The sequence below is a fragment of the Narcine bancroftii genome, chromosome 2 (assembly GCF_036971445.1).
Source record: "Narcine bancroftii isolate sNarBan1 chromosome 2, sNarBan1.hap1, whole genome shotgun sequence".
NCBI lineage: Eukaryota > Metazoa > Chordata > Chondrichthyes > Torpediniformes > Narcinidae > Narcine > Narcine bancroftii.
In genome coordinates this window covers 277,514,938-277,529,208 of record NC_091470.1, presented here as the reverse complement: position 1 = coordinate 277,529,208, position 14,271 = coordinate 277,514,938, and the positions used below count along the sequence as shown (strand labels likewise).

Below are 14,271 nucleotides of genomic sequence, written 5' to 3'. Positions count from 1 at the left end.
TCCATCACCTGTATGCTGACTGCTTAACTAACCCTCACATGCGCGCTATTACTCCCGCACGTCACTTCAGTTATGTTATCAGCGGCTACCAGCACAGGTAAGTACGCAACCGTGACATACAGCTCAATGTTTACTTGACCATTATGGATGGCCACCTCCCTGAAGCAGCTCAAGTCCTTTACTGCAGATTCACAGTCTGGTGATCAAGGACCCTCACCACCTAGGCCATGCCCTCCTCACACTGCTACCATTGGGAAGGAGCTACAGGAGCCTGAAAATAAACACCCAGCAGCACAGGGACTGCTTCTGAATGGAACAATTCTGAACAGAATTCTGAATGGACAATGAACCACAGACACGCTTGCTTTCTTTTTCTCCACTAATTTATTTATTTTTAAATGTAATTTATAGCAATATTTGCACTATAATGTTGCCTTTAAAATGACAAATTTCATTATACATGTTGATGACAATAAATTCTGATCCAGTTTGACCAACAAGATTGCATTTTTTTGATGAGGAGTACAGTAACTAGTTTTCTATGAACTCCAGTAAGGCCCTTGACAAGTTCTCACATGGAAGACTAGTTCAAAAGGGATCCAGAAAGACCATACACCTTCATTAATGGGTCAGCAGTGGAGAGGGATAGTACCTTCAAGTTTCCAAAACTTTGGCTATCAGAGGACCTCTCTCAGAGGCAGGACAATGAGGCAACTATGAAAAAGGCACACCAGTACATCTACTTTCTAAAGGTTATTTTGGAATGTATACTGACTCTTTTCATCATTGGAAGGTTTGGTTTGAGTGCCAAGGAATGCAGAAGGCTACCAAAGGCTAGCAAATGTCCATCATGCAGCCGACCACCATTGAAGACATAGATGTGAGTCGCTGCCTCAAAATAAAAACTGTAGTCATAAAGGATCCTCATACCCCTGATCATAAGCCCTTCTCATTCTTCTGTCATTTAAAAGACACAGAAACATGAAGTACAGCATCTCTAGTTTCAAGATTTGTTTCCACGTACTTGAACCTTCCCGTTCTACCCTAACGATAAACTGCACCAGCACCACCAAAAAATGTCAGCACTATTGAAATGGCACCTTTGTCTTGCATTATCTACAACTGAAATATTTATTATCTATCCTTTTACATATATTATCTCATTTTCTATCTTAGATAATTATGGTTATTTAATTAGTAATATTTTAGCGAGGCACCACTGCAGAGTGAGGGAAGGAGTGCACGCACATGGGTGTAAATAAAGTCAAGACTGATTGATTGATCTCCCCAGCCCAGCTTTTATAGACCCAGCTTCCTACTACTGGGCCTGGTATTCCCGCCGCTGTAGGCAGATGTGACATCACTGGCAAGCTGGCCTTTGAATGGCCTGGTTCCCACTGTGCAGGCTCCTGGCCAGTTAAGACCATTAGTACGCACGGGCTTTCTACTCTCGCCGCATTACTCTGTCATTTTGAAGGCCCGTTTGCTTGCCAGTTAGTGGACCACTACACTATTACAATTTGTGTATGTCACATATCTGTGTAGCTGCAACAGGTTGGAATTTTGGTGCATCTGTACTTTTGGTACTTTTATGCACTTGTGTACATAAAATTTCAACATCATCAACTTCAAATTTGAGGTGTTCAAGATTCCTTTGAGGTCATGTTCGTAAATACACAAAATGTGTTTAACTTTGTTTTTCTATAAAGTCACAGAAAGAGGTTCCACTAGTCCAGCACCCCTATCAAGAAAAAAAAGGGAGGCCTTTCAACGACATTGTATATCGATCCCACTACCTCCTCTGATGCTACCACCTCATGAACCTCCGTAACTATATGGCCTCCTGTCCATTCCAGTGATGAACCCCAATGCCAGCCATCCATCATCCTCTTTGACCTGTTGTTCCAAGCCCTCAATACATTTAGGAAACTGTCAGCTTCCGAGGCCCTTCAAGAAGATAAATTAGATCCAACGTTGACCTGGCAATAGAATACAGAGGGTGATGGTGTTGGGATAGTTTGACAGCGACTTAGGTTCAATGTTAGGACCTGCTGTTTGTAATATTCATGAATGATTTGAATATGGATGTATGTGGCGTGATCAATAAATTCTCAGATAACCCAGAGATTGGAGGAGTTACTGAGAGTGTGAATGGTACTTTTCACTGTGTTGGTGAAATGGGGTGAGAAATGACAGATGGAGTTTTAATTCTGATAAATGTGAGGTGATGTATTTTGGGAACAATAACGTTGGTCTGTATACCAGAAAAGGTAAAGTTCTAGGAAGTATTGAGAAACAGAGAATATAGGATCTTGAGGGTATTGGCAGGGTTATCAGGGATGTTTCCCCTCGGGAAAATCTGGAACTAAGGGGATTAGTTCCATAATATGCAGTTGCCCATTTAAGATGAAGATGCAGAGGAATTGATTCTTTCAGGGTTGTGCACCTTTTGGAATGTTGCATTCCAGAATCACAATCAAAATGTATTATCATGAACATGTGTCACAAAATGTATTGTTTCATGGCAGCATTACAGGTGCAAAAATTGCTATAAATTACATTTTAAATAAATAAATAAATAAATAGATAGACTGATAAATAAATAGATAGATAAATAAATAAATAGATTGATGCAAAAGAAAAGAAAAAGTGAGGTAGTGTCTGTGGCTCATTGACAATTCAGAAATTTGATAGCAGAGGGGAAGAAGCAATTCTTGTACCAATAGGTGTTTATCTACAGGCTCCTGTACCTCCTTTCAGATGCTAGCAGGGAGAAGGGGGCATGGCCTGGGTTGCGAGGGTCCTTGATAATAGCGGCTGCTTTCTTGAGATACCGCCTCTTGTAGATGCCCTTAATGGAGTGAAGATTAATGCCCATGACGGCACTGGCTGAGGTCACAACTCTCTGTGGCCTTTTCCTGGCCTGTGCATTGGCACCTGCATTCCAGACAGTGATGCAACCAGTCAGAATGCTCTCTTCAGTACACCTGTAGAAATTTGTAAGAACCTTTGGTGACAAACCAAATCTTCTCAAACTCCTAATGAAGTATAGCCACTGGCAAACCTTCTTCATTATTGCATTGACATGAAGGCTCCAGTTTAAATTTTCAGACATAATGACATCCAGGAATTTGAAGTCCTCTACCCTTTCCACTGCTGACCCCTTGATGATGAGGGGTCAGAGAGAGCTGTGGAGCACCGGATGTAAGGGAGTTGAAGGTGATGGGCACCAGGTGGAACTGAAGCCATGCTTAGATCTGACACTGACATTAGTTTTCAAGGAGCAGCTCCAACTCCTCCTCCTTCCTTTCTAACACAACAAAACAACATGATCATAGTACATATGTGAACTGCATGGAAGTATGCTTGCACCTCAGTGAAATATTATGCCTTGCAAAGCAAAGCAAAGCGGTCGGCCTCTGCGTCTGTCCTGGGGGTCCAGGGCTGGCAGGTGCATGGCTTTGAGGTGGTAGACTGTGAATCTGTCTGGTCGGCTGCCAATGTTCAGTGCAAACACGACACTGTCTCTCTATAACACCTTGAATGGGCCTTCATACGGGCACTATGGGGTGTTCCTTACCAACCTTTCCTTATGAAAATGTAGACTGCAGGTCTGCGGGGACGTGGCAGGGTGGTGAGCTGTTTTGAGATGGTGGTTAGGGTGGGCCATTCACCCACTTGCACCTTCAACCTCTGAAGGACATCTAAAGCGTTGGGCTGTGGGCCAGTTTGGGGGGGTGGTGGGGGGGGGAGTGAAATGGATGTCTTGGGAATAGTCAGTGAGAAACCATATACCAGCTCTGTGGTCGAGACTGGCAAGTCCTCCTTCGGTGCAGTACGAATGCCTAGGAGTACCCACGGGAGCTCATCCACCCAGTTCAGGCTATGCAGCCGGGCTTTCAAGGCAGCCTTCAGGTGGCGATGGAAATGCTCGACCAGGCCATTTGCTGGGACCAGGCCATTTGCTTGGGGGTGGTAGGCCATGGTGTACTTGACTGCCACAGAATTTAGTCAGGTTGGACCAGAGCGAGGAGGTGAACTGTGCCCCTCGGTCCAAGGCGATGTGGGTCGGGACTCCAAAGCGCATGACCCAGTGTAAGGTAAAACATCATGAGATGGGAATGTGTAGGGAGTTACCCTGTACAGGGCAGTAACAAGAAGGGGAGGTGTCCTTGTACTCCTGTTAGGTAAAACATCATGAGATGGGAATGTACAGGGCTGTAACAAGATGTAAATGCATCCTTGTACTTACAAGATAAGAGAGACATTGATGGATTGAGAGGCAGGAAGCTAGCAGGGAAAGGATAGCAACAGTTTTAGTCATTGGACAAGTAATGATATGATGATGTTCTAAGCATGTATCCAAGGGTATAAAAAATCACCATTTTGCTGATAACGGCAGAATGCATTCTCCGACTAACTTTGTTAGTCGCAAGTGTTACAATCCGGTAATAAAGAACAAAGAACCCTGATTTCGACTCAGCCTGGTGTTTGTCTCACTCATTCATGAACAAAGCAGACCTAACACCCAGGTGGATAGGGAATCGCTGGCACACATCTCCGTGTTGCACGCAGGCATAGATATTGGATCCGGCCAGTCGGTAAAGCGTTCAATCTCATGAACAAGTACCGCAATCCCTGGCTCACGGGGAGTGGGCCAACGATGTCTGTGTGGACATGCTCAAACCAGCTTTGCACCAGCTCAAAAGTCTGGAATGGGGCTTTTGTATGCCAGTGTATGCTTAGCGTGCTGGAAGTGTAAGCAAGTTTGGGCCCACAGGGTCACATCTTGACGGAGGCCATGCCACACAAATTTGTCAGACAGCAGGCAGACCGTGGACCTTATGGAGGGTTGTGGGTAGGATAGGTCTGGGAAAACCTGTGGAGTTGTCGCACAGCAGGGATGGACCTCTTGGTGAGGGGGAGAAATCGCTGACCTTCAGGCTGGTGTTGGCTGTCCGGTAGGCCTGGATGTCTGCGTCTTCCGTCTGGTCCTTGACAAGCTGGGTGACGTCGAGCCCTCCTGAGGTTGTGGCAATCGTAGGTCTAGACAGCGCTTCGACCACCACGTTGGACTTGCCTGCGATGTGATGAATGTCCATGGTATACTCTGAGATGTAGGAGAGGAGCCATTGTTGTCTTGCCGACCACGAGACTGAGACCTTGCCCAGTGTATAGGTTAGTGGTTTGTGAAAACCCTTCCCTCTAGCATGTACCGGAAATGCTGTATCACCAGGTACAGGGCCAACAATTAGCAATCAAGCACACTGTATTTTAGCTCAGGCGTTCAAAGATGCTTACTGAAGAAAGCAAGGGAGCGCCAGTACTTGTCGACCCATTACTCCAGCCCTGCGCCCACTGCTCTGTCTGATGCATCTGTTGCAAGGGTCAGTGGGGAGTCTGTGCATGCCAGCACCGTGGCCCTTGCCAGTCCGTTTAGGTGGCGTGGAAGGCTTCTGTGGAGCGTCTTGTCGCCGAGCTTGACGAGGTCAAACAGGCTGCATGAGGGTGGCCGCTCCCAGTAGGAAGCGATGGTAGAAGTTAACCATCCCCAGGAACTCCTGCAGGCCTTTGGTCATGCTCGGCTTGGGGAAATTTTGAATGGGCTCTACCTTGTCGGACAGTGGCGTTGCTCCCTCTAGGGTGATGTGGGGTCCCAAGAAGTCTATTGTCTCGAAGCCGAACAGGTACTTCGCTGGGTTCTCCGTGAGCCTGAACTGCAGTCTGTCGAACAGGAAGGTCAAATGCGTCCTGTGAATGCTGGCGTAGGGGCTGGTGATGAGGATGTCGTCTAAGTAGATGAAGAGGAAATCGAGGTCCCTGCTGACCACATCCATTCGTTGCTGGAATGTCTGGACCATGATTTTTAGTCCAAAGGGCATCTGCAGGAACTCAAAGGCCAAAGGGTGTGATGATTGCCGTTTTAGGCACATCGCTAGGGTGTACCGGGTTCTGGTGGTATCCTTTGACGAGGTCCACCTTGGTAAAAACTTGGCAGCCCTGTAACTTCGTGGTGAAATCGTGGGCGTTTGGGATGGGTAATCTGTCTGGGACTGTCACCTCATTCAGCCGTCTGTAGTCGCCGCATGGAGGCCAATCACAGGAGCTCTTCTGCATCATGAGGAGTGGGGAGGCCCACGGGGGCAGTTTGAATGGTGAACGATCCCCAGTTCCTCCATGGCGGCAAACTTGGCCTTGGCTTGTTGGAGCTTGTCTTGCGGGAGGCTCTGGGCCCATGCGTGCACTGAGGGTACAGTGGTCTCTATGTGCTGCTCCACACCATGTGGTGGGTTAAAGTCATGGAAGTTTGGGGCCAATAAGGCTGGCCAGTAGGTGGGCATACTCATCTCGATCCAGGGCGTGGAACCTTAATGGCAGGACACACACTGCCGTGGGGTGAGGGGGAAAGACTGAAACGTGGTAGCATTCACTAACCAGCATCTCATCACATCCACCAACAGTTCATGTGCCCGTAGGAAGTCCACTCTGAGTAGTGCCTGTCCCACAGACGCAATTGAGTACTCCCATTGGAAGACTGTCTGCAACGTGGATGGTGAACAGGTGGGTCTTGTAGTTCGGGATGGAGGATCTGTTAGCTGCTAGCAGGAGGAAGCCCTTGGGGTTGTGTCTGGTCTTGAAATACGTCGGGGCCCGTATCGACTAGGAAGTCCCTCTTCATCCTTTGGTCTCTGAGGGAGAATAGGCCTTTCAGAGTGCCAACTGCCGAGACCACTCTTGCCCGTTTCCCGTCTCTGTGTTAAGTTTGGTAGTGGGATATGAGCACAGGGAGGTGCACCATCAAGCATTCCAGCCTCATCGCAGGTAGTAGAAACAGTATTCGCCATGCTTCTCCTTGCGCCCATCACGTTGCTGCTGTGCTGTGGCCACTGTTGGGGTTTCTGGCTGGCTGGTCGCATTAGTGGCATGGATGGCGTAGATGGGCTGCACGTGGAGGCAGTTCTGCTGTGGAGTGCAAAAGAGCCTGTCTGCCTCCTTGGCTAACAGGTGTGGGGCGCTGAAATCCATGTCCGAAACCGCCAAGGAAATGTGTACCAGCAGTTTGGAGAGGAACAGGGCTTAGAAAAAGAAACAGTCTATATGTCCATCCACTAGGGCCACCGTCTCGTGCATGAGCTCAGAGGGATTCCTGTCGCCTAGGCCCTGCATGTTTAAGATCAGAATGGTGCACTCGTGCCAGCTGAATTCAAGGAGGATCCGCTGGAACTGCTCGTATTTACAGTCCATTGGTGAGTTCTCCACGAAGGACGTTACTTTGGCAGCGGTGGCAGCATCCAGAGTGCTGACAACGTGCCAGAAGTTGGTGTCCTCTGAGACAATTCCCCTGATGTGGATCTGGGACTCGGCCAGTTCCTGGGCTGGTTTGCCCAGAAGGGCAATAGACGCACACCCTCCGTGTTGGTCGCAGCCTTTACGACTGTAGTAGTAGCGGATTGTTGCATTCTGGTGCGTTCAATGTGGGTTCCAAGATGCTGGAATCGTCGGGGTCACCACTGTAGCGAAATTAAGAGACGTCCACACAGTACGATGGTAAACCAAAAACTGACTTTATTATTTGAATTCAACGCGTTGCCCCGTGGGGAGTGCCCATTTCCAGTGACATGCTCTGGCTTCCAGAAGTGACATCAGCGTGTCGCTGTGTCACACCTCAGCTGGTGGTGCGCCACATGGAAGCGGGGGGTTCCCTTAGCTCGCATGAGGTGTCAACCGCAGAATTCTTCTCGGTAGCGAAGGAGAGCCTGCGATATCTTTGGATGGCCGACTTGCGGCCACGCGATTGCTCAGCCCAGAACAGTAACTTTATTTCTCATTCTGTGGATGCTGAGTCTGATTCAGTGTGTGTCCAGTATTTTCTGGATTTATTTCTGACCAAAGCAACTGCAGGTTTTTAAAATTTTCTTTAGGATATTTGGTTGCCAACAAATTTTCCAAATCCAAGATTGGTTCTACCTGAGCTGATAGAAATCTGTAATAAATTAGGTCTGGAATTTAAGCCATGAAACAAGAAATCAGTTTTTAAATCCACACTTGTGAAGTGTTCCCAGTGCAGGAGCTCTTGATTTCAGTATCAGTGTTTGAATAATGGATACCAGTTTCCTTGTTGTGTTGTTGGCTCGATGTGCCCTGAGGCTATGTACCAGTGCATTTCCCCATGTTTGGTGTGTTAAGACATGTGAAGTGCCCAGTTTTTAATTATTCATGGCATGTAGCCAGCGATGGCTTGCACATAGCACTGTTCTGTGAATTGGGTGGCAGTAAATCACAAGTGTGAACCACACGGTCTTAGTAAAAATGCTCCCACAGTGCTGCTGGGCTGGAATCCCAGTGATGGTAAAGGATCGCGATGACATATTTCCAGGGTGTTGTGACAATTGGAGGGGATCTGCAGGAGGTGGCATTTGAAAAGTAATAGAGATCTTGGGGTGTTATGGAGCAGACCTACCATTGCACCAAGGTCACACAGTTCTGACTCTGGGCTTTCATTGAGTACCCAGCTACAGTACAACTCCAATTATCCGAAATGGTGAGCACCAGGTCTATTTCGGATAAATGATATTTTCGGATAACTGTTTTTTTTTAAAACAGCCCAGTCGCAACAGCAAATCAGTTGTAACAGTGTTTAAACAACAACAAACAAGGGAAGGTTTTTAAAGCATGAAATAATGTTTAATTCTCACCAAAAAAACAACCTGAACAAAATAAGGTTTTTTTAAATTAAATTTTGTTTTAGCCTGTGACGTCAGTTTGGCTCTGAAAAAATTTCAGATAACTGAGGATTTCTAATTGTTTCAGATATCCTTATTTATCCACATTTTTTTTGGAGGCAAATTGACATCATTTCGGCTTCAAAATTTTGGGGATAAATGAGGATTTCTGATTTTTCTGAAATCCTCAATTATCCAAAAAAAAATTTGGAGCTGAACAGATGTCACTTCAAGGTCCAAATAAATTTCAGATAACTGAGATTTCAAATAATCCAATTTCAGATAATCAGAGATGTAGTGTTTCTCAGCAGCACACAAACTGCATGCATCAGAACCTTTGACTTCCAAAGAGATCATTCGTTCATGCTCACGAGCTGTAGAAGATGTCATTCTGCACACAAAAACTGAAAATCACTCAAAGCTGTGAACACCTTTTGAAAGCTGAAAGTGGTCACACAGTTTAAAACATTTAACCTAACTAAATTAAGAAGTTACACTTAATTTTATTCTGGCAGCTCATTTCTCTCAGCACTCCCTAGCCCAGAAGCTGGGATATCTGCAGAAATAAGCAATATCCACCAAGCTGCATGAGAGTCCACCAATTTAATGTGGGGCAGGCCACAGGCCAGGAGATTCTGTCAGAAGCTTGGATCCATAAACCAGGACTTCAGCTGAGAAAGCACTGGTATAGAAGGCTGAAGATCTGCCCCAACATAGTTGGCGCAGCGATTAGCCTTTACAGTGCCAGCAATCAGGATAGGGTTCAAATCCCGTGCTGCCTGTAGGAATTGGTACATTCTCACTGTGTCTGCGTAGATTTTCCCCAGGGGCTCAGTTATCCTTCCACTGTTCAAAACATACTGAGGGTATAGGTTGGGCAGCATAGACTTGTGGGCCAAAATGGCCTGTTTCCAAGCTGTATGTTTAAATATTTAAAAAATTTAAATGTTGCTTGTTACGGTGACCTGATTGTAGTTTCTTCAGTTTGCGCTTTATGTTTCCCAGTCTAAGTGGAAGGTTTGAAACAGCTTCACGAAAAACTCAATGTGGATGAAACTTCTCCCAGTAGGATCAGGGAGGACCATAAAAGTGATAGAGAGGATTAATGGGGTCTCCTTACTCCCCATCGATGTGATTTACTGGGATCAATGTTTGAAGAGGGCATGCAAAATTATTGACGATCTCTTCTACCCTGCAGGCAGCATCTTTCAGCTGCTCGCATGGGGAAAAAGATACCGGAGAATCAGTGCCAGCACCACCAGGCTGAGTAACAACCTCTTCCCCCGGACAATGAAAATGCTGAATGCCCAAAGGAACTGGTCACACTAACTATCCAAGACTCTCATATTCATAAAAACAATATCTTTATTTATTTGTATAGATGAACACTTGTCGTGCATACATATTTTTGTCTGTATGTGTGTGATGTCTGGTTGTATGTCTGCATATTTTGCACTGAGGACCGAAGAATGATGTTTCATTAGTTTTGTACTTGTACAATCAGATGATAATAAGCTTGATTTGACATTAGATTCCATTAGAAAAGCAAACTGTCAAAGCTAGCAACCTAAATAACAACTTTCAATGGGAAAATGCACCAATGCCCATGAAAACTAAAGATTGATTTATGCTAAGGCATCTGAGCAAAGTCTATATCTGGTCTAATAGATGCAAGCGAATAGCCCCAGGCGCATTGGCTTCAACTGAAATGGTTTATTTAACTGGGGTTTTGGCTTCAGTACAACCTTTCATCAGATAGTAAGTGCTCTCAGACTATGTTATGATCTGTTGGGTCATTCTAGTGTTTGTGATAAACCACAGAAGTTAATATGAATGTCTACACAGTCATCTCAGCCACAGTGTGTGTTGTTGCCGTATGATAATTTTCTTGTTATGATCACTCTCTTCATAAGTAAACTGAGTTTGTTCACACCTCAGCCACATGTTAGATTGTTAGCATTCTGTATCCATAGAACAGCTGTTACTGACTCTGTACCAGCTCCTTTGCACCAAAATACCTCACTTTGGACTCTGACTTTCCTCATGCAGCTTTACCTGGGATTCCCATGTCTTTGTGAGGACATATTAATGTTAGCTGAAGCAGTACCTTGTTCAGGGAAATGTAGAATTGTCTATTTTGTATAGATTGTTTTAAATGGAAGCATGTTATGGAAACTACTGAGCTCTGAAAAACTGAGGGATCTGGGGTCCACAGGCAAGATTTGCTGAAGGCTCACCCCAGGTACAGCAAACAATGAGGAAATCTGCCAGTGTGTTATTGTTTATTGCTAGGCCAATAAAATACAAAAGTTGAGAGCTAATGATTCAGTTAGATATGGCAGTGGTGAGACCACACCAGGAGCACTTTGTACATTGTTGGTCTCTTTGGGTAAGAAGGATATTCATGTATTGGAAGCATTTCAGAGAAGATGTACTCCTCCAGTACTGGGTAGTTCTCTTCTGGGGAAAGGTTTGACAGGTTGGATGTGGAAGGAGATGATTATAATATGTAAGGTCCTCATGGGCCTTGATGGGGTGGATATGGAGAGTTTCCCCTTGTAGAGGAATCAACAACCAGGAGATTCCTCATTACAGAAATAGAGCCAATTATTTTCTCTCAGCAGAATATGCTTCCTTGGAACACTCTCCTCAAAGGGAAATTGAACCAGAATCTTTGAATTTTTTAAGGCAGCTGTTGATTGCTTCTTGCTCAGGGTGATGCCAATTTGAGGTTACCACAAGTTCAGCCATAATTTAAAATTGGAGAAATAGGGGGGCCTGAGAGCCCCAGTTCTGCACTTCATATGCTCATGTTTTTCAACATTCCAAGAATCTTTTTAAGATGATAAACAAAATTACAGCATGTCGTGTTGGTGCATAGATATTGCCATGAATTTAGGATTGGTTAAAAGAAAGAAAACTAGAAAAGTGTCATTTTGAGTTGAAATACTGTGGGCAGTTGAATTCCTCAGGGATTTCTGCTAGATTGCAATGGCTCACAATCTCAATTATTGGTTTGGATGGGGGTGGGGGAACTGGAGTATTGAAGGACTAAGCAGATGGGATATAATTGATATATTTTAAATGTCAGGGGGTTGAAGGAAGAGTATTGGTGCCAAAGGAAAAAAATGTGCAAAGTGAGTGGATGGCAGGGGATGTGGTGAGGGAGGAGAAGGAAGGGAGGGAGGGGAAGGGCAGAAAGGTGAGGGGAGGAACAGGCAAAGGACAAGAGGGTGAGGGAGAAACAGGAGGGAGGTGGATGGGAGAGTGAGGGAGGAATAGGAGGGGGAGGGAGAGATAGCAGAGTGTTGGAAGGAACAGGAGGGAGCAGGATTGGAGAGTGGGAAAGAACAAGGATGGAAGGGTGCAGGAGAACAGGAGAGAAGGAAAGGACAGGAGAGTGAGGTGAAAAATAGGAGGGAGAGGAAAGATGGAAGGGTAAGGGGAGGAGAAGGACCAGACGAAGAGGGGAGGAATTGGAGAAGGAATGGTAGATTGAGGGGAGGAAGGGGGGTGGGAGGGAAGGGATAGGAGTAGGTGACAAGGGATAGGCACGGAAAAGGAGGGCGAGGGGTGGATGGGAGAGCATCCTTGTACACAAATCATTAAAAGTGTCCATGAAAGTATAGCAAACAATTCAGAAAATTACCATTTGTTGGCTACTATTACATGAAAGTTTGCATACAAGAATATGTGCTTCAAATTTAGAAAATTATGTACAAGACTATTGTCCCTAACTGAGGAAAAATATTTATAAGATGGAGCAAAGACTTGAAGGTTCACCAGGATGACTTCTGGAATGGGTGCTTGACCTGATGATAGATGTACTCTCTTGAGTTGAGAAGAATGATAGGTGATCTTATTGAAAAAGACGAGCACTGTGACTAATTAATCTACCAACCCCTCATGCCTTTGTAGTGTGGTACTCTTTGCAGATAGCAGCAGATTCAAACCCAGATTGCTGGGACTGTAATAACATTGCACTAATGGTTCAGTAACTGTGCTGCCCAAAGAGTAGATATAGAATTGAACTGTGCCTGGTTGGGGAGTCCAAAACTTCTCTTGTTTATGGTCCAAAGTTGATTTTCAGATTCTCAATACCCTGTATAAGAAAATGGGCTTTGGCTGAGAAAGTGGCACAGAGATCAAAGATCTTAATGAATGGCAGAGCAGGCATGAGTATGTGAATGTTTCTTATTACATTCATTTTCAGATTGCAGTTTGTGTTTCAGAGCATGGTCTGGAATTGCCTAAGATCAATAATAATTCTCTGCCTCTTTGTCCACTGTTGGATATGAATAATGGACTACTGTTTCACTCATTTCAGCTGCCATGTCTTCTACTCAGGATCTTCCTTTCTCACTGGAGTAATTTTACTTGTGCAGAATAAAGAGATGGTGATAACAAGCCCTCATAACCAGGCAAGAGCATGAATAACAATTCCAGATATAATACCATTTCATTCATCCAAATATTTTACTTTCCATTTCAGTGTTCATTTGTTTTTATTACTCTTAATATTTATTTAATGTGAGCTTTTAACTCTGTCATGAAATTGGAAAATTAAGTTGCCAGCACTTAATGCCACTCTTTGTAAAGTTTAATTCAATGCTAAGTGTGTCTCAGAAAATCAAGGAAGAAGAAAAAATAAGCAACGTAAAATCTAATATCCGCTATTTCATTCAGGAAAAATATTACATATTTTTCTCACTTATAGACTGTGATTTCATTTTATTCTGCAAGTCTGCTTACTGAAATTCACCTACTTATATGGATTGATTAGCTCGACAGACTGTTGTACTACCCAGAATCAACTGTATGGCAATCTGTGCATGCCAGAAAACTAGTGGACAAACTGTCTCTTCTTTAACGGTGTTTATTAGCTCACATCTGGAAAATCTGCTTTCTCTGGCTCTGTTCCAGTCTGTAGGGGGAGGATGGTATTTATTTCAGCATCTGATGAAAGCCTTTCTAGACACTCTCCCTTTCTCTGGTGGTCGACAGAAGTTGTATTTCAGAACGACCTGATTCAAGCGAGACTCAGCTTCTACCATTTGCATGACCCTTAACCACATAGAATAAGAAAAATGATATTTAGCGGCAAGCTAGAAAATCACTATGCACACAGATCTACTTTCATTTCCTGTTTTAACAAAGGAGTCCACAAGAAACGTGATCTTTCAGATCCTATCGGACCTGCTATGAATTTTCCCTCTTTTCCATTCTATAGCTGATTTTTCAAGATTTGTAATTTTTAAAAAAATTATTTTAAATTCTCACTCCCTAACTATTCATATTTTTAAAATACAGTTGCTGCATGCCATCTGTGGAGTGCTCCAATCACACCAGTTCCCACAAGTCATGCCCTGCTAATTTACATTCCATTAACAGAGATCAAGGATGAAAGCTCAAAAGTATCTCAACAAACATCTTTGCATTACATGCACAGTGTGTTAATTAGACTCTACAATGGGATCATCTGAAATGTTGCAATTCTTTTGGTTATCTCTTTTGGAGGAGATTGATACACTTCCATTGGTTTGGTAAG

General features: G+C 44.5%; 1 protein-coding gene across 16 annotated transcripts in view; it reads left to right on the top strand.

The window, feature by feature from the left end:
* Nucleotides 1-14,271, top strand: part of bbs9 (Bardet-Biedl syndrome 9) — a 516,876-nt gene that overhangs the window by 391,401 nt on the left and 111,204 nt on the right. The window contains exon 24 of one of the 16 annotated variants that reach the window (XM_069921041.1): nucleotides 13,051-13,132. The exons of the other annotated variants lie outside the window; for them this stretch is intronic. Within the exon in view, the coding sequence (XP_069777142.1) occupies nucleotides 13,051-13,094 (44 nt within the window). The 3' untranslated portion in view covers nucleotides 13,095-13,132. Of the gene's footprint in view, nucleotides 1-13,050; nucleotides 13,133-14,271 lie in introns of those variants that run through there. 16 annotated transcript variants of the gene reach the window in all.